General features: G+C 39.3%; 1 protein-coding gene across 1 annotated transcript in view; it reads right to left on the bottom strand.

Moving 5' to 3' along the window:
* Window positions 1–9,161: 9,161 nt before the first annotated feature.
* The window catches only part of Wdr75 (WD repeat domain 75), a 28,311-nt gene continuing 18,651 nt past the window's right edge, over window positions 9,162–18,821 (bottom strand). Inside the window, exons 12-21 of the mRNA XM_021157262.2 lie at window positions 18,079–18,254; window positions 16,168–16,325; window positions 15,343–15,523; window positions 14,505–14,599; window positions 13,836–13,931; window positions 13,094–13,263; window positions 12,564–12,623; window positions 10,204–10,350; window positions 9,824–9,915; window positions 9,162–9,490 (exon numbers count right to left, since the gene is read on the bottom strand). Coding sequence (XP_021012921.1) covers window positions 9,286–9,490; window positions 9,824–9,915; window positions 10,204–10,350; window positions 12,564–12,623; window positions 13,094–13,263; window positions 13,836–13,931; window positions 14,505–14,599; window positions 15,343–15,523; window positions 16,168–16,325; window positions 18,079–18,254 — 1,380 coding nt within the window. The 3' untranslated portion in view covers window positions 9,162–9,285. The remainder of the gene's footprint in view (window positions 9,491–9,823; window positions 9,916–10,203; window positions 10,351–12,563; window positions 12,624–13,093; window positions 13,264–13,835; window positions 13,932–14,504; window positions 14,600–15,342; window positions 15,524–16,167; window positions 16,326–18,078; window positions 18,255–18,821) is intronic.

The following is an 18,821-nucleotide window of genomic DNA, read 5'->3' as shown; positions in this document are numbered from 1 at the left end:
CACTGCCCAGTATTTGAGTTATATACCACAGGCAACAAAGCTCTCAGTTCATTCTTATGTAATCATTTGGGCCTAACTAGTTTAAGAAGAGTTAACATCTTAATATCAAAAGAAGGATGAAGTAGCCAGGCTTGATGGTTGTCCCGTAGCACTTAGGAAGCAGAAGCAGGGGGATTACACAGGAGTGTATTTCTTACGGCCAGCTTAGGGTGCACAGTGATTTCCTGGCAAGCCTTAGCTAGAGGATAAAACTCTATCATCAACAAGCAAACAAACAAACACATGTAATGAGATTAACAACAATGATAATTCACATTATATTGTTGGCTATTGAGCAATTGAATTAATTGAATACGCTTACATAAAATGAAGCATGAGATTTGGGTTGTGGAGTAAAAGGACCAGAAGTAGTTTGAGCAGTGTCACTTATCCAATGTGTGGGAAGTGGCTTCCAAGCTATCTGAGTCACTTTCGTGCTAGTTTACTAAGACCAATGAGGCATTCTGTTTGTTTCTTCTTGAAACTGCAGAGGAACCAGGTAGGCTTGTTTCTGTTGGTAGTACCTGCCTCAGGGGACCTGTATACAGTGTGATGAAGGCAGCCATCTTGGTGGTTCAGAGGGAGGATATATGGCTACATGGTTTAGATATAAAACATCCCTAAAAGATCCTGTGTGGAAGGCCTGGTCCCTAGCTAGTTGCACAATCAAAAAGTCATTGGATCATGAGAACATTAACCTCATCCATGCATTGATTTACTGATGACTTCATAATTGAATGAATGGCTAGAAGGAGGTAAGAACTAGAAGGTGGAGCCAATATGGAAGCAGGATATCTCTGAGTACTTGTCTTTGAAGGCTGAGCCTTGCCCTGGTTCAGAATAAGTTTTTGCTTCTTTTAAATGGTTTGTCAGGAATTTAGCCACAGGAAAGAAAAGCTAACCCCTCCAAAAAAATTTTGTCAGAATTTTCTTTTAATTTTTAAAAAGTTCTTATTATCCTAAACTGTGGTTAATTTCAGATAAAGTCGCATGAGCTACTAAGAATACTATGACCTGTAGTACTTCAGCATAATTGTCTGTAGTTCTCTGTCAAGTTCTTAATATCTTTTATCTTCATTGTTATTTATTTTGTACGAATGATATGTCTTTTGGTGAAAGCAGGCTATTAAAGTCACCTACTATTATTGTGTTGGAGTTTATATCTATGCCTTTATAGCCAATAGTGTTTGTTTATGAAATAAGATGTTCGCATGTTCAGTGCATCTCTGTTTAGACTTTTCTTCTTGTTGATTTGTTTTCTTAATCAAAATGAAATGTCCTTTAAAAAAACAAAATCAAAACTCTTGTGAGTAGCTTTGGTCTGAAGCTATCTTGTTAATGTTAGTATAAGCCACACCTGTTGTTTTCTGGTGCATTTTCTTAGAATTCCCATTCTATGTGTTTTTCTAGGTTTTTTCCCCCCTTGCTAGTGGAGTTTCTTGTAGCAAATACACGTCTTATTTTTAATCCATTCTGCTAGTATGTCTTTTGATTGGAGAATTGAGATAGTTTGCATTGTTATTGTTGAAAGGTACATTTTAATTCTGACATTTTGTAATTCTTGATATTTTTATTCTTCATTTCTTTATTTCCTGTTTTAGTTTGTTTACTTTATTCTTTCCTTGTGATTGGATTCCCCTTTCTTTCCTGTATAAGATCCCTTCAACTATCTTCTGAATTACTGGTTCTGTGGTCATGAGTTCCTCCAGTTTGCATTTATTGTGGAGATGTTTTTTTCTGTTCTTTAGCTATGATGGATCGTTCTACTAAATGCAGGAATCCAAATTGGTACTTGTTGCTTTTGGAGTTTGACATACATCCCGTCTTTTATTTTCTGCTGAGAACTCTATAGGCCTGCATCCGCTCCACCACTGGGCATGGCTGATTGGGGAGGTTGAAAGCATAACGCCCAGAGTTTGACTGTGCTTAGCCCACACCACAGCCCTGGCAGGCGCTGGGCTGTAGAGAAGCACCAAGGCACCACTCCGGCAGGTGGGAAAGCAGTCTTAGGTGTGGGAAAGCAAGAGCTAGTTCAGTTAGTGGCTATCACATGGGCTGATGATAACGAATAGACCAAGAAATACAACAGTTATATCTCCAGCTGTCTTTAGATCAGACCTGGAGATGATAGTGATTTCAAAGACATCCTAGGTCATAAAAACAGAGACACTTAAGACCGCCTGGCCCTTCAGAGCTAGCTCTGTTACATAAAAAGATGGCAATAAAATTCTATTTTTCCAAAACCACTATTCAGACGGGTTAAGGACCCTGAGCTTCCTGTTAGGAAAGGAGAGAAATCACTTATTACTCATCAAACTGGAATTTCCAGTTCCCAGCTAAGACATTTAATCTGGTCCTCATTGTAACACTTGTGTGTGTGTGTGTGTGTGTGTGTGTGTGTGTGAGATGGTGGTGGCAGGTGGTGCACATGATTGTTAGTTATTGTAATTATTAAAGTAATTAATAAGAAACCTGTTTCTGATCCAGATTTTGTGTGCATGTTCTAGACAAGATTAATCAAAAATGAATATTAAAAACCATTTGACATAATTATAAAATTATTGCCTGTATTTCTAGCCAGGAGAATTGATGGTCAAGATGTGGCTTCAATTGTGGATACATCTCAAAAAAAAAAAAAAAAACCAGAAATAAATTATAACTATATTTGCTTTGTTTAAAGCACAAAAAACCCTACAATCACGATACAGGTATAGGAAGACACAACACAGGCTGTGACTAAGAAGTGCAAAAGTCCTGGGTATCTAGGAGCTAGATTCCCTGTTCCTGGAAAGGATGACAAAACAGAATAAATAGTTATAGGGACTTGGGTTCTACTTGTTCTGGTTGGCTTTTGTCAACTCAACACAAGGTAGGGTCACATGGGAAAAGAGAACCTCACTTGGGGAATTACCTCTATTGGATTGGTGTGATTGGTGACTGATAAATGCTGAGGCTCAGCCAGTGTGGACAGTGCCACCCCTAACCCATAATATGCCAGGATCAGGTACTCAGGTTGGAGGACTCCAAGATGGCTTTCTAGAAGCAAAATGGGTCCTTACCAGAGACTTCAACTGGCACTTTGATGTTGGTTCTTGGCTGTGCCTCTCTTATAGAAGTGAAGATTAGAGAAGATGCAAGACCAATAAGCATTGCACAGCTAGCTCTATAAGCAAGCCAGGCTCAGCCCTGGTCACTAAGTCCTATTAATACCCTCCAAACATCATGTGTCCTCCACAGGTCTTGCCTCAGCACATGCATCTGTCTCAGCTGACATCACTCTGCCAATCAGCCAGCAAGAAGCCGAAGCACACCACCAGCAGATTTTCCTGTGCATTTCTCTCTATGGAGTTCCAACAAAAGAAGCTCAACTACACAATGTAAGGTGGACTGATACATGCTTTTTGTTAGCAAAGAATCCTTTGGCACATATTTTTTCATGTGCTTGTTTTAGCAGAACATCCTTTCTTCTGTGTCTGCTTCAGGAAAACACTCACTCATGTGTTTGCCCCAGCAAAACATCATTCAACATAACTGACTTTCCAAAGAACCCTTAAGTTTCCACTTCCAAGTAGCATCAAGATTATGACTGGGATTTTCAAAGCAATAGGGACTTGAAATGCTTGACTATATAAGACAGGAAACAAAAGTCCTCCTGGGGGCCAGGTTTAGGCATCACATCACCATCATGTGCTTGATTGGTGAGCCTCTGATCAGTCCAACCTAGTGAGAAGGGAAATGCTCTAGGGAACCTGCTTTTTCAAGATTCCAAGAATTAGGAGATTGGTGTGGTGGCAGTGGTGACTAAGCCTGCTTGCTCATTTGGGAGACCTGGTGAATAAGGGGTGTCTTCTAGGGCCTAACAAAGTTCTGTTTGGACCTTGGATATTTTACTTAAGCTTTCTGGGCCTCAATGTCCTATCCTACAAGATAAAGACAGCAAAATTATATATATTTATATATTGTTTTTTTGCCACATGTATGACTATGTACTACATCTGTGCAGTGCCATGCAAGTCAGAAGAGGGTGTCAAAACCCTTGGAAATGGATTACAGATTATTATAACCCACAAAGTAAGTGCTAGAAACCAAACCTGGGGCCTCAGGGAAGAGCAGCCAGTGCTCTTAACAGCTGATTTATCTTTTCAGCCTCAGCAAGACTGGATTTTAAATTGTAAATATAGCTATATATCCTTAGGTGGGTTTTAAATAGTATATGATAAATCCTAAATTGACACTGTGTACTGTCCTAATTATTGTTATGCCATTGTTGTACACCAGGGACCCTTAAGCAACTTATGATGAGCCCTATAATGAGTTGTTTCAATGCTAATCTCCCTTTTGACTCCCACCTGAGTTCTTCCCTGACAACTACAATATCTCCCATGTATGTGCACTGGAACTGAGGTGGGTTAGGCTAGGATGGTACCCAGAGGGGAATCATTGCAGTTAGTGCTAGTGTATTCAGCAATGAATTACCATTAGCAAGGCATTAGTTGTCAATAGTATTGATACGGGCTTACAGTTTCATATAGTTAGTTCATTATCATCATGAACTTCTCTCTCTGCTGTCACTATACATAAGCATATCACACATGCAATTAGAGAGGTAGCTGAGAATTCAACATCTGATAGGCAGCAGGAAGAGACACACTGGGCCTTGCTTGATGTTCTGGAGACCTTAAAGCCCACCCCCAGTGACACACTTCCCCCAACACCACCACACCTACTCTGACAAGTCCACAACTCCTAAAGAGGGGCATATTCATTCAAACCATACTGCCTAACTAAAATTCATGGACTGTACTATCCACATTTCAGGATACACAACTCTGTAATGGTTTGTTGGAATGCTGGTAGACAGAGGCAAAAATCTGTTTATACAAGACAAGCTGTGGCACTTCATTTTCCCCAGGATGGTCAAATGCTAGCAAAGGCTCACCCCTACCTTTCCTTGCAAGCTTCTTGTGTTATCCTGCTGAGAAGGGTGTCCCCAGTCTTTGTTCTCACTTTCCACATGACTCCTGAGGATAGTGTCAATGAGGATTTCTGTTTCCAATCTTGTCCTCTAGGGTACAATTGCCATAGCTTTGGACCAAGCACATCTTGAAGGTCACAGAGCACAGGCTCTTCTGTCATACTCAGAAATGTGGGTCTCAAAGCTGCCTTGTTCTGCACCAAAGGAAGCTGCAATTCAATAGCAAAACCGTCCATAAATTTTTACCTAGGGTCAGAAATTCTCCAGTGACTTTGGAGAACCACAATTTGAGAGTAAAGTAAGGCAAAAGTGATAAAAAGCCAGCTAGAACAACAAACTGTGTAAAAGGAGATAAGTAAGTCGTCTCCTGACCCTGCATGGAGTCCCTTCTAGTATAAATGCCACTCATCAAATCACTGAGCCGGCTGGGCAAGTAGACAAGGGTGTCTTAAAATGGCAGACAGCAATTTCTGAAGGAACAAGATGTTTATTTTCCTATGTGAACCAGAGCACAATATCAATATTTGCATTTCAAGTGCTTGTTTTGGGAGCACATATTCATTCACCCTTCCGTTAAGGCAGGTGACAAAGCAGTGCCAGGGTTTATTAAAACCCCACAAAACAATAGGAGGAACTGTTGCACTTTCATGTCTGATTATTGCATTTTGTAAACCCAGCACTCTGATCTCCCAAGGAGTTTCTAAGCAAAAGGTGTGTCATCTTTAAAGCTATCTCACTAAAGAGCTGTATTTCCACAATTTACATATGTGAATCTCTACTTTAGTATGACAAAGGCCAGTTTATCACTTTGGGGCTGGGATGGGAGTGGTGCCATACTATAGAGCTCCATTTCTAATTTAATTTTGTGGTTACACAGTAGCAGAACTGAGAAATCGTTTTGCCTGATTCTGCAGTTTAGAGGAAGGAACTGTAATTCAGAAGTCAGTGACTTGCTCATGGGATTTGAAAAACAAAATTAAGCAACCAACCAGATTACTGCTTAGGTCTCCCGTGCCTTGCCGCTTATTTTTATTGTTTTCTAGTCTAGCCTCACTGTGTACACTGTCAAATTCTAATTGGGGCTTTTTCTGCCTTGTTCTTCTTATCTCAGAGCTATTCTCCAGTGATGATCCTCGAAGGTCTAAAGTCCTGACCAAGTCTTATTTATCTCCTGCCATTTCAGTGATCCTAGCAGAATGATATAAGAAAGTCTTGTTTTAACACACATTCTTTAAATATATATATTTTAATGACCTAGGTTAAACATGAGGTTATTTGCACCTAAATATGTATCACTTTCAAGAGACAGAAGACTTATCTAATGTGGTACTTCTCTTACTGAGCCAATTTGACTTGATGTTTGCAATGAAGATTATTTGACACTGTACATGTATTCACTTCCATCGTTTGAAATGATCTTACTTTTTCAGTTGTTTGAAAGCTGCAAGAAAAGTAGGCACTACAACTGACAAAGGGACTTCGAGGAATGAGAAATCTGAAGAGGAAGTAGAGTCATTGTGAAATGCCATCCTACGAGCTTGGTAAACTGAACTTCAGTGGCCCTGCCAGTGATCTCAGGACCTACAATGAGGCACCTTCCAGCAGCCGTCTCTCCCTTCATGCTGATCCACTCTGCCCTTCTAATTGCTTCTTTTATACCCCTTCTGTCTCCTTCATTACCAAATATATATTTTCATTTTTAACTTGAATATATCAATTATTCATATTTGTGGGGTATTGTGTGGCCTTTCTATATAGATTACATGGGTAATGATCAGACTGGAATAATTGATGTATCTATCATCTTGTACACATTTAATTTTTTTAAGCCTTCATCATTTCTTTGTGTGATGTTGGGAATATTTAAAACTATTTGCTGTTTTCAAAGTCAACTTATCATTGGTAATCATCAGTAGTTGCATGTACCATCGAACATTAGAAGCTATTCCTGTTGACCACAAACCATCCTTTTAAAAACGTCCACTCTGAGAAATTTAATTTGGTATTACAAGGTAATTTCATCATCTTCTTCACAGTTTCTAGAAGTCGTGTTCATACAAGGTAGCTTTAAAGAATAACCAGAACATTATGAGACTCACGTCACCTCAACTAGATGGTTCTGTTTAACTTAGAGGATTCTATGAGTGCAGGCTTATCAGTTCTAACCAATGTTATCAATTGGCTGGGTGTACTGAAAACGAGGAAGTCAGTCAAGTGTAGGGGAGGGGATTTCTGAGAAACCTCATAAATCTTTCCCTCAGTTTTGTCGTGAATTTAAATTTGGTTAAAAAATTAGGGCTGGAGAGGTGGCTTAGTGGTTTGAGTGTGTACTGTTATTGTAGAAGACTTCAGTTCAACTCTCAGCATCAAGTCAGGCTGCTCACAAGCTTAGGTAACGCTAGAGTCAGATCCCCTCTAGCGGCGTCTGTGGGTACTGCCCTCATAAGTTCCTACACCCCACTATATGCACAGTAATTTTAAATAGCCTTACAACAATATGAACTAACCAGTACCCCCAAGCTTGTATCTCTAGCTGCATATGTAGCAGAGGATGGCCTATTCAGCCATCACTGGGAAGAGAGGCCCCTTGGTATTGCAAACTTTATATGCCCCAGTACAGGGGAACACCAGGGCCAAGAAGTGGGTGGGTAGGGTATAGGGAACTTTCGGGATAGCATTTGAAATTTGAAATGTATATAAAGAAAATTATCTAATTAATAAAAAAAAAAAGAGAGCAACTCATCCTTCCAAAGGACATATGATTAATGCAGCAGGCCATGAAGCAATGTTCAGTGGTCCAGGTAACTGATGTTGGAGCTCATTACATTGTCATTTCAAAAGTTGTGAAGACAAATGAACTAGTAGTTATACTACTAGGTACTATGCAAAAAAAAAAAAAAAAAAAAAAGAACATCACAGAAGGAATGAAGGGCTTCGATGAGTCCTATCATGAGTCCTGTCATTTGAAAATGCAATCCATGTCCCCCACAGGCTTACATGTTGGCCTGGCCTCCAGCTGGGAACCCAATTTAGGTGATAGGATCATTTTGATTGAAACTTCATCCATGGACTATTTCACCCATTAACAGCTGAATGGAGATGAAGCCCACTTGGAGTTACTAGAGGTGTCTTTGAAGGGCCGTTATCTTGTCTCATATCTGCTCTCTCGGCTGCCACTATACACAAGCTTGATGTCACATCCTCCTGAGCCAAGCTCTTCTACTTCACCACAGTCTGTGAAAACTGAGTCAGCTGACTATGGACACAGTGAGTGAAAATTGTCTCTCACCCTTTAAAACAAACATGCTACACTCCATTGACACAAATTCATCAGGTTAGATTAGTGTTGCCTAGCAGGCAGGTTATGGAGGCTGAAAGAAGTGGGCAGGTCTGTTTTGTTGTTGGGGTTAGAGGGATGAAACTGCTTACAAGTTGGTTTCTATGATGGTACACAATCTGTAAGTATACTAGACCTCACTAAGTTGTTCACTTTATATGCATGAGTTAGAAGTCACATCTCAGTACAGTTGATATTTAGTGTTGATTAAAATACAGTCCATTTGTCCACTATTAACAAAATGTTGCTTATACTCTTGTCTTATAGTGGCAAAGGCTGGGAAATATAACCAGAAGGAAATCATGTCTGGCGTGAGAATAATTCTTTGTGTCATTGCCTCTAAACTTTTGAAATCTTTTTATACCTTCAAATTAAAGATAAGGGTGTGTCAACTACAGTTAGCTCTGTCACAACAAAACCTACCAGAAATAAAGTTTCTTTGTAACTCAAAATAGAAATCTGTATGTGACAAATGCATACGCTCCATAACTGCTTATAAGGTCTGACAAAAACAGAGCTTTACAGAGCTTTCTTAAAAAGACTGGTCAGCACTCTTACGATGGCTCATAGTCATGGGTAACTAGTTCCAGGGGCTCCATGCCCTTTTCAGATTTTAGCAGGTACCAGTGTAGCCAGTGGTACATATACATACATTCAAGGAAAACATTCATACACAGAAAATAAAAAAATCTACACAAGTAAACATGTTTGAACAGACCTGAGTATCAGGCCTATCTATCCTACTGATTTGGGGGATCAAGAAAGAAGAATCCCAAGTTCAGGGTTAACCTAAGCAACTTATCAAGCACATAAACAGAAGACTTTTAATATTTTATCTTAAGAATAAAATAACTTTACAAACATTTTTGGAGTATTAACAGACAGTAAACATTAAGTACAACATGTCTCTGTGTCATGGCACAGCCATGACCTACTACAGAGCAGTTAGCCAGCTGTAATCTACTTTTCTGAACTTTCTCAGCTCCTTCTCTTCAGATTTTGACAGCTGATGTATAGCATCTTCTCCCAAGTCCGTGTTATTTGTTTCCTTGGCTTGTTCAGTAAGATCATACTCTTCATCTGAATCATCACTTTCTTTGTTTCCCTCCATATCGACATCATCAGGAACTTCTTCAGCACTTTGACAATAACAGAACATAAATACCATTAGATATATACAAATTAGGTCTTTTTAATTAAAGACCACCACGTTGAAATAATATATAGACAAAGCAACTCAACTGAAAACACTGTGATAAATGCCCTTATGGAGCACAGGCCTTAAAAAAAACGAATGAACTTAAAAAAACGTGGAACTACAACTTTAAGCAGTACACACATCTCTTCCTCAGCTCTTCACAAGTGTTGCATGTAATAATCTTATGTCATTAGCTACATTTCAAAGGTAAGATACAAATATGGTAGATGACACTCCCAAATAACTCAGAAGACAAACCACCTAGAATTCTTACCTTTTAGTCTCCTTAGACAGCAGCAGCGAGTTTACGAACAGAGAGCACAGGAAAGAAGCTGATGGCAGTACATGGGCTGGGGTGTGAAGAAGCTATAGGCACACAGAAAAGTCATTTTGTTAGAAAGATCACCCTTTGGCACACTGTGGCTTCACCTCCTAATACCTTTTATTCTAAATGGCCAGCCAAACACAACAGGCTTCCCTGAAGAAAAACCAAACCAAAGCAAATAGTACTTCCAGTTTCCTGCACTGTGTGGTCCCATCTCCTCACCCAGGTACAGGAGAGCATCAGCCCCCTGAGGTTCCTTACTCGTGTGGACATAAGATGAATCACTGTATCTGTTCTGTCTCCCAGGATCTGCAGTACTGATCACTCACCTCAGTAATTGCAGGTATGTTCTCTGTTAAGGGGAGTTGTACCAGTTCATTCTCTGAAGTTTCAGTTAACTTTGCATCCTGCTGTTGCCTGTGTTTTCCCAATATAAAAGAAAATGGGGTCGTTGGCAAACTTTCTTCTGCCAGCAGCTGTATGGATGTAAGAGAAGAGGAAATTATTTCAATAAAAAGATGGAAATTCTTTGACTGAACAGGTAAGGGTCACTGAACTATAAAATGATACTGGTGAAAAGCTTGAAATCACATGATGTTACTCTCATGTCATAGACAAAGCAACTGATGCCCAGTGCCCCACTTTCTACATGAGAAAGCTAGCCAAAGACACTAATGAGAGAACTATGCCTTCCTTGATAGGGATTATAAAGATTACAGGAATGTGTTCTCAGAGGCCATATGCTCATATGGGCAAAGAACTAGGGCAAGGTCACATAGCGACAACCTGGAAGGATGCAGCAGGTTAAAGAATGAAATCTTAGTAGAGTCAAGAAAACAATATTCTAAGACAAAAGCAAGGGGTGTGTGTGTGTGTATGTGTGTTGTTGATAAACATGACAAAACTGCCCACAAAATAGGCAAAAACTGAAATATAGTACAAGGATGGGACTAAGCAGAATTCTTTTTAAAAACAAAAAAACCCAAACAAACAAGAAAACAAAGCTAAAAGCCAGGGAGGGCAATTTGGGCTGCGTGGGAGATGGAATAAATTCCTTCTGAGTCAGTTACCTATTCAAAGCTCTCCTGGATCTCCACACTGCATGAGGAAAGCTGGAGCTACTTAGTAAGGCCTACCTTGACTCCCAATTTAAAATCCCAAGACACACCTCACTCACCTTTCCTGTCTCAACCCTGCTATATTTCATTTTCTAAAATGTACTACATATTTTACTGACTTATTGGTTGTTGTTTAACATCTGTATCTTCCTATAAAAACATTTTTTATAGACAAGGCTGCTTTGTTAACATATCCCAGTTGTCTATAATAGTCCCTGGCATATAGCTGATTACTAACAAAAATGTGAGTAAATTCAGTGAGTTTTCAAAAGACATTAAGCAAGCTATGGTAAATGGTCAAAGATGAAGAACGTCAGAAGCTACATAATCTTTGTCCACTACCTTCAGAGTGCTGAGAAACGGTTTTCAGTTTACATTTATACCCAACTAATCAACAAGTAGGACGAACAGAGAATACTTCCCAAACTGCAAGGCCCGAAGTTCAGCAAGGTGATAACCCATGTTTGAATAGAACAGGCTTCACCAAAGTAAGTACATGAGCAAAGAAAGCAAGTCTATGGGACCTAGTGTCACAGCGGTGAAAAGAAGCCCAGAATGCCGAGCACAGGCTCTAGGATGAGCACTGTTAGCAGATTCACAGAACAACTAGTCCAGACTGAAGTCAGCCATGGGTCTGTGAAAAGTTTTCATGACTTGAAAGAATACATATGTGTCTGAAAAATCCCCCCCCCCAATAATTTGGATAAAGCCTGGAGAAGAATTAAATAGTAAAACAAAACACAGCAAAACACCCAGCTAATAGAAAAAAAGGCAGCAGTAATTAACTTCATGAGGGAAAAAGTTGATCACAAAAAGAAAGTATGTGGACTGCCTGGTATGAATGCATTTCTATGTTAAGGCAATACAAACTTTCAGCTTCAAGAACTTCAATAAATTCAACAGATAACTAAATCCAGAACCCATAATCTAAACATGTTCTTAGAGATATGAATTTCAAGCTAGTAAATAAAACTCTAACCATGGGGGGGGGGGATATGGGGGACTTTTGGGATAGCATTGGAAAAGTAATTGAGGAAAATACGTAATAAAAAAAATTAAAAAAAAAAAAAACCTCTAACCACAATTATAAGATGTTTCTATAATGATGATCTAGTGTTGCCCCTCAGTGTTTATGGAGGGCTGGCTGGTTCCAGAAAATAATGCAGACAACAAAATCCAAGATCCTTAGTGGACAGAGTGGGTTGGGATCTCATTTAAACATAAGCTAAGCACATTTACCCATTTACTCTGGCATGTACCACCCTACCCCACCTACAACTGATTATTTAGCCAATTCCATCCCACAAGTTGGCTAACTCTTTAAAACACAAGACTATACTTCTTCTACTCTAAACGTGAGAGGAGCAGAGCAGAGGTTACAGGGACGCACTTAACAATTCCTTCTTAGAACTCAGTGAGACACGTTCTAAAAGCTAGTTTTCTTTTTAATTTTTAATATTTTTATTACATATTTTCCTCAATTACATTTCCAATGCTATCCCAAAAGTCCCCGCTAGTTTTCTTTAGAAAAACAACATAGCATGTATCATAAATGAATAAAATAGGCCTACCTGTCTGCTTGTTGGTGTGAGCTTCTCTTCTGGAGACTTTGTACTGAATGTTAATAAGGTCTAAAAAGACAGATCAATTAATGGAACAAAATATACATTAGGAGGTGAAATGAAATAAGATTATACAATGTCTTAAAGTGTCCATTTTGATATATACATCTGCCCAAAGAAAAGATTTAAATTTCTTTGAAAGGTTCTGTGGGAGTTACAAGACCATGTTCTGAGAAAAATGTAAAACCCAGTCACAAAATAAAAGCCACTAGTTTAGTTTCTTCAACAGCAAACCAAATGGTAAACTTAGGGAAAAATGCTAGATGAATTAACGTCAACACAAAGAGTCCCTTCTGTGACCACAAAGCTTCAAGGTGTGGGGACAGTGCTAACGCAATCACATTCCTAATACTGATGCACGGATGCTTATTGGACTATTTCTTTGGGGAAATAAACCTCTAAGGAAAGAGTTCTACCTAAAACAAACTTTCTAAAACTATTTCTATAAACAGGCCACCCCTTTAGTGGGAGACAGTTACCTGTGATTTCGTTAGGAAGTAAAACTGAGATCTGTTCAGCCACTGGTGCGCTTCTGAGGTGAATGATTCTGGGACATCTCGTGGAACAAACACTCCCCACTGGACTTCCTCTCTGCAGACATTCTTTTGAATATACAATGGCCTTGGCTCGCTAGGTTTAAATACAAACACTAAAGGGGAAAAACAGATAGTTGTCATTTTACCTGTGGAGGAATATTCTAGCCTCAGGCTGGCAGATCACACTAATATGGTTCCCAGCCCACAGAGTCAATGGCCCTGCTTAGACTGCTGTGGGACAGGTATCCACTGAGTGCCTAGTATGCACCAAACAGGTTAGGAATGAGGACTAAAATCTGAAAATGAAAAAGTTTCTGTTCCAGAGACCAGGGTATCTGCATAAGAGACAGCAGAACACTATACAAATACTTTGTCTGAAGTACCAAGAAAGAAATGCAGACATTGTCTCAGAAGCAGAGAAAGTCCAGTTAACCAGCAGGGGAGATTCTGAAGCCTGAGAGGGAACTGGCTTGTGGAAAAGTCAGGGATATACTAGAGTATTCCTAGCAATAAGTGTGAATGTATATATTATAGGTGTTGGGTAAGAGAGGATGGGCAGGCCCCAGACAAACAGCTGCATGTGAATTTCTGACTCAAAGCGACTATGTCTCAGCTTATACTAAAAACAGTAAAAAGAAAACCTAGGAAACAAGCTGCATGCTATCAGAAAACCTTCAGTACTTACGATCTGAGCCCGCTGAAGACTGAGCCACTGCAGCAACATGGTCTGAGTAAGGGTCGGGTTCCATAACTCTAACATTCAATTTTGCACTCCACTGTACTGTGGGAAGAGTGACACACTGCTGAGAAGAGGTTCAGCAAACGCTCAAGTCTTTACATCAAGTGTTCTTTATCTTCCCTGGGACAGCTCTGCGCTCTGCTTGTATGGAAGGGTCTATGATTTTTCAATAACAATAGAAACACACAGACATTTTCTGTGGAGGGGTCAGTGAAGCGTGCATCAGGACACAGAACGGCAAAATGAACTTCAGTAGTCCTTCCACCCACTGCATTAAAGTTAGGCTCATTCAGACTCATTGCTGATGCTTTTCTGCTCTTACTAGACGTGGGTGACAGAGACTACCATCACATTCATTAGGAAATAACATCATACCTTCCCCATGTCCACATGAGTAAAATGCTCTCAAAGCCTCATTTTTCAGGAATACTGTGACAGACTACTTTCAAATATTATACAGTCTGGGATCCTGCATACAATCAACAGAGCTCTTCCTTGAATTCACTTTTGGCCAAGTAAAAAATTATATATTGTAGGGGTAAAGATATGAAAACAGGGTCCTTGTTTCCTAAACAGTCAAAGTCTAGCTGCAGCATCCCACCCGCATGGGCTTACTTGAACAACTGAGCAGATTCCAACAGCAGAGAATGCCATTCTCAGTAGTGCCGAGAAGATACTTTGAGCATGTCAGTCTTCCAAAGCAAAGGTGCCTAGGCCAAAATCACATAAAAGATGAACAGCAGGCAGCTCTAGTACACTTAGCGACAAAGAACTGCAGGCTTAGACCACTGCGTTTAGTTCTACGCAATATAGACTCGTAAGAAGGCATAGTTTTATTCTTTTTGTTTCTAGTTCTTACGGCAATGGAAAAGGCGCGAAGCCAATAGAAAGGGGTTATCTAGGTACTTGTACTTCTTTAGGAAAACAGGTGTAATGCTATGATCAACTCTATCACGTAACAATCCATGCCACAAAGAACAGTTTATGAACTTCATGCCACTTAACAAAACCTTATATATTTAAAATGAGATGAAATTAGTCGCCTATTATTTTGTCCTCAGGTCTGGGAACCAAAAGTATTAGTTTACATTGTTTACAAAAGTACTGAGTATTACATTGTATTTTTAAGGGAATGCATAAAGACTGGCAGGTCAGGATCAACCAAGGCTAGCATATCTTAGTTTTTACACAATACCTTCATGAAAGTGTTTACTATATCAAACAAAGGTGCGTACAAAAGTTCAATGTGAATCCTAGTGTAAGAAATGCTTATAAACTACATGAACTCATGGGTTACAGTTTCTCAACATTTTGATTAACGTCTTACCCTTATTCCCCAGAAAACTATAGATTACCTCTTTGGGGGAAAATATACAATATTACTGAAGCTTAAAGGCTTTTGAAATTAAAAATACATACATACATTGGTAGCAATACAAACTAATTTACCTACCTTATTTTCCCAGCTCGTTGGCAAAATGTACATTTTAGTTCCCATGTTTGTGAATCCCATATTGTAACTATTTCCTCAAAACTAACTGCCAGTAAGGAACCATCTTCAGAGAAACAACAATTGGTTGCTTGATATTTGTGGTAACTACCCACAAAGTCACAAGTCCAAGCAATGGCTTTTTCTGTGGAAAAAGAAACCATAGCAAAAATGGCATACATATGAAATAATGTTAAGAGGCAGGTTATAAGCAGAAAAGGTCAAACAAAGAAAACAGAACATAGCAAAACCCCAGATTCCCCACAACTGTTCTAAGTAAACAGTGTAACCTACTGACAGGTTATTTTTCCCTTCCTGGAGACCTTGCGCTCCCTCTAGTGGAGGAGAAAGAGTGAGACACCTAGTGGCAGGAGCCCTTTATGCTGCATGAAACAGACATAAAATGCCCACCTACTTGCCCAAAGCACAGATTCTGGTGGAAAGGTATGTAAAAATTTAACATGAAAAATAGTTGCTGAAATTAAGCAGTTTATAGAATTCAACAAAGCGGAAAACACCTTCTCAAAAAAAGACATAAATGTCGATATAAATATATTACTTCTTTTTTTATTGTTTTTGTTTGTTTGTTTGTTTGTAATTTCCAGACAGGGTTTCTCTGTATAGCCCTGGCTGTCCTGGAACTCACTTTGTAGACCAGGCTGGCCTTGAACTAAGAAATCCGCCTGCCTCTGCCTCCCAAGTGCTGGGATTAAAGGCATGCAGCACCACGCCCAGACAATATATCACTCTTAAAACTGTAATTTTTCAACACAATCTGAGTGAACTTACTGTATATGTCAGAGTCATCTGTTAATATCCACACTTTGAAGTGGCCATCTCTGCTAGCTGTGACCAGGATGGGTTTTTCATAGCTTTCTGCATTATTGAAACAGAGAGCTGTAATGTGGTCATCATGTGGCATGGCGATCTTTGTGTTAAGAACAAACCTAGTTGAAAGAAAACCACAAATTCTCAGAAAAGTTATGGTATGCTAACACTCTGCAATATCAGGCAATATCTTCAAAATGGGCGACTGATGGATTATTACCCCAAATGACAAATTTCCACATTCTAACAGTCTCAAGACTGTTCTAACATCATCCGGTGTGACTCAAATACAGAGCATTATATATAGTGGCCAGCTCACTGGGAAAAATAAATAGAAATCAAATCATAGCTGAAGGCCTACTGTACTAGATTCTGTAGGATAAATACACAGAACTTAGAGGTCTGGCTTCTCCTAAAACAGACAAAATAAAAACAGAGAAAAAGAATGGCTGTGGTAAGAATGGCTCCCTTTATATTGTGAAAGCACAAAATAAAAATGACCCATTTAAACTGTCCCTTCATCAACAGTGCTTGCTATGTCCTTATAGTATAAGAACAGCATAGTGTTTCCATGTTAAGAGCATGTAATAAGAGAGAGGACCAGTAGCAATCACTTAATTCTGGGTCTCTTTTCTCATCTGTAAACTATGGGGCAAAGACTCAGTGAAAATTTGTTTCATTCACCTGATACAATTGTCGTACTGCCTTACTCTGCTAACCTAGGCCTAGTCATAGAAGCTTCTAGTCTCTTACCTAGGCCTAGAATGTTACTAGCCTCTGAAATGTACTGGTAAGTAAGTTCACCCTTCCTATTTCTTTCTGAACTCCATCTGGCTGGTTCAACTCAGCCGTTCTGGTTCAAAACTCCTCTCCAAGATGACTGATTCAATCTGGCTTCTTTTTCGGCCTCTGCGTTTTGTTCAGCTTGGCCTCAAACTAACTTTAGCAATCTGTTCTAATCTTTTGGCGTCTCGTTCTTTGGCTGGTCTGTCTTCACCTGTGTCTAGCTTGTTCTCTCTGCAACCCTGTCTCTGTACAACTGTCTCAGTAAAACTGCCTCCTACATATTTCCTCTCCTTCCTTCTCTCTTCTCTTTCGAGGTCAGCATATCCTATCATGTGCAAACATGGGTGCTTTCTTCTACATACTAACTTTACTTTCACTGCTTGGGATTAAAAGTGTGTACTAAGGGCCTGTTTGTATTCCAGCCAGAAGGATTTAAAGTGTGCTAAGGCTGAGTCACACTACAACTAGAAACAGGTTTTTTTTCAGTGAATAACACAATCTTGGGATTAACAGTGAGATCAAATATCCTGCAATACCTTACATTACAATGTTCTCTAGAAATTTATCAAGCCAGGTGCATGCCATGAATCCCAGCATTTGGGAGGCATAGACAGGCAAATCTGAGTTTAAACTAGCCTGGTCTAGACAGCAAGTTCCAGAATAGCCAGGGCTATACAGAGAGTCCCTGCCTCAAAATCAAAACAAAACAAAAACCTGGCACAAAGACTCAATGGACAGTTCTTTAAGAAAGCAGAGGGTTATTTGCCAGAACACGAGACACATTCTCTATATTCTCCCTGACAGTGCTGGAAGAACCAGGGCACATTTGGATTCTAATTCTGGATTTGCCTTGAAATGTGCTATGTTGTGGGGTTACAATTCTTTATCCTGTTTCATCTTTTATGTGATGACATGGCATGACTTACATTGCATCAATGCTTTTTCAAAACAGAAAGCTAAAATAAAGCTTTATTATTAGAATGATACCACAAGCCCCATTTCTGTATTTGTCAAAATGCAACAACAAAAATATAGTTTTAACTATGAAATAGAAACTCAAATGAGGTGGCCATACAATATGATTACCCTTGGGTTTTCTTGCTATAGTTCCACAGTTTCATTTGCAGCTCCAGCTCATTTTCATTTTCTTGGCGTTGTTCAACTGTTGCCAACCAAGTCCCAGAGCAGCCAAAGGCAGCCTTTGTTAGTTCAATTTGGGTTAGACCCTCATCATTGATGTACTCTTGCTGTATGATATCTAGCTGACAAGGTTAAAAAAGGTCCAAAGTGTTATTAATACAAGAATCTTTTACTTCCAGTCATATTTTTCTCTAAGAAAAGCTTTATAGAAAACCTCAGGGCTAAATCATCTATTACTTCAAAGAGCAAAAAATAAAAACAAAGAGATAAGCAATGGTCCAAGAAAACTAGCTTTCTACTTATGACTGATCCCTTAATCCCTTAAAATGGGTTTCCTTGTGTTTGGTAAGAAAACAAAGTGGTTACTATTGATTGAGGAGCCCTCATATGAAAAGCTACAGATCCAAAATGTCCCAGATTTCTTTTGATATTGACAATGATCACAAAAATGTAAGACATAATCTGGGACTAGGATCCAAGTCTACACATAGCCAGCCCATGGGTGATTTTATCTAATAGTTTTAGCGCTGTGTTATGATGTCTTCACATGAGGTCAGACATGGGATTTTCCTTCTGTGGTGTCAGGGAGGTGCTCACAATTTTTAGATCTGGGAGCATTTAAGACTTTGGACTTTGGCCAGGTGGTGGAGGTGCACACTTTTTTTTTTTTTTTTTTTTTTTTTTTTTTT

This window comes from Mus caroli, chromosome 1 (genome assembly GCF_900094665.2).
Source record: "Mus caroli chromosome 1, CAROLI_EIJ_v1.1, whole genome shotgun sequence".
Classification (NCBI taxonomy): Eukaryota; Metazoa; Chordata; class Mammalia; order Rodentia; family Muridae; genus Mus; species Mus caroli.
This window is presented reverse-complemented; position numbering and strand designations above follow the sequence as displayed.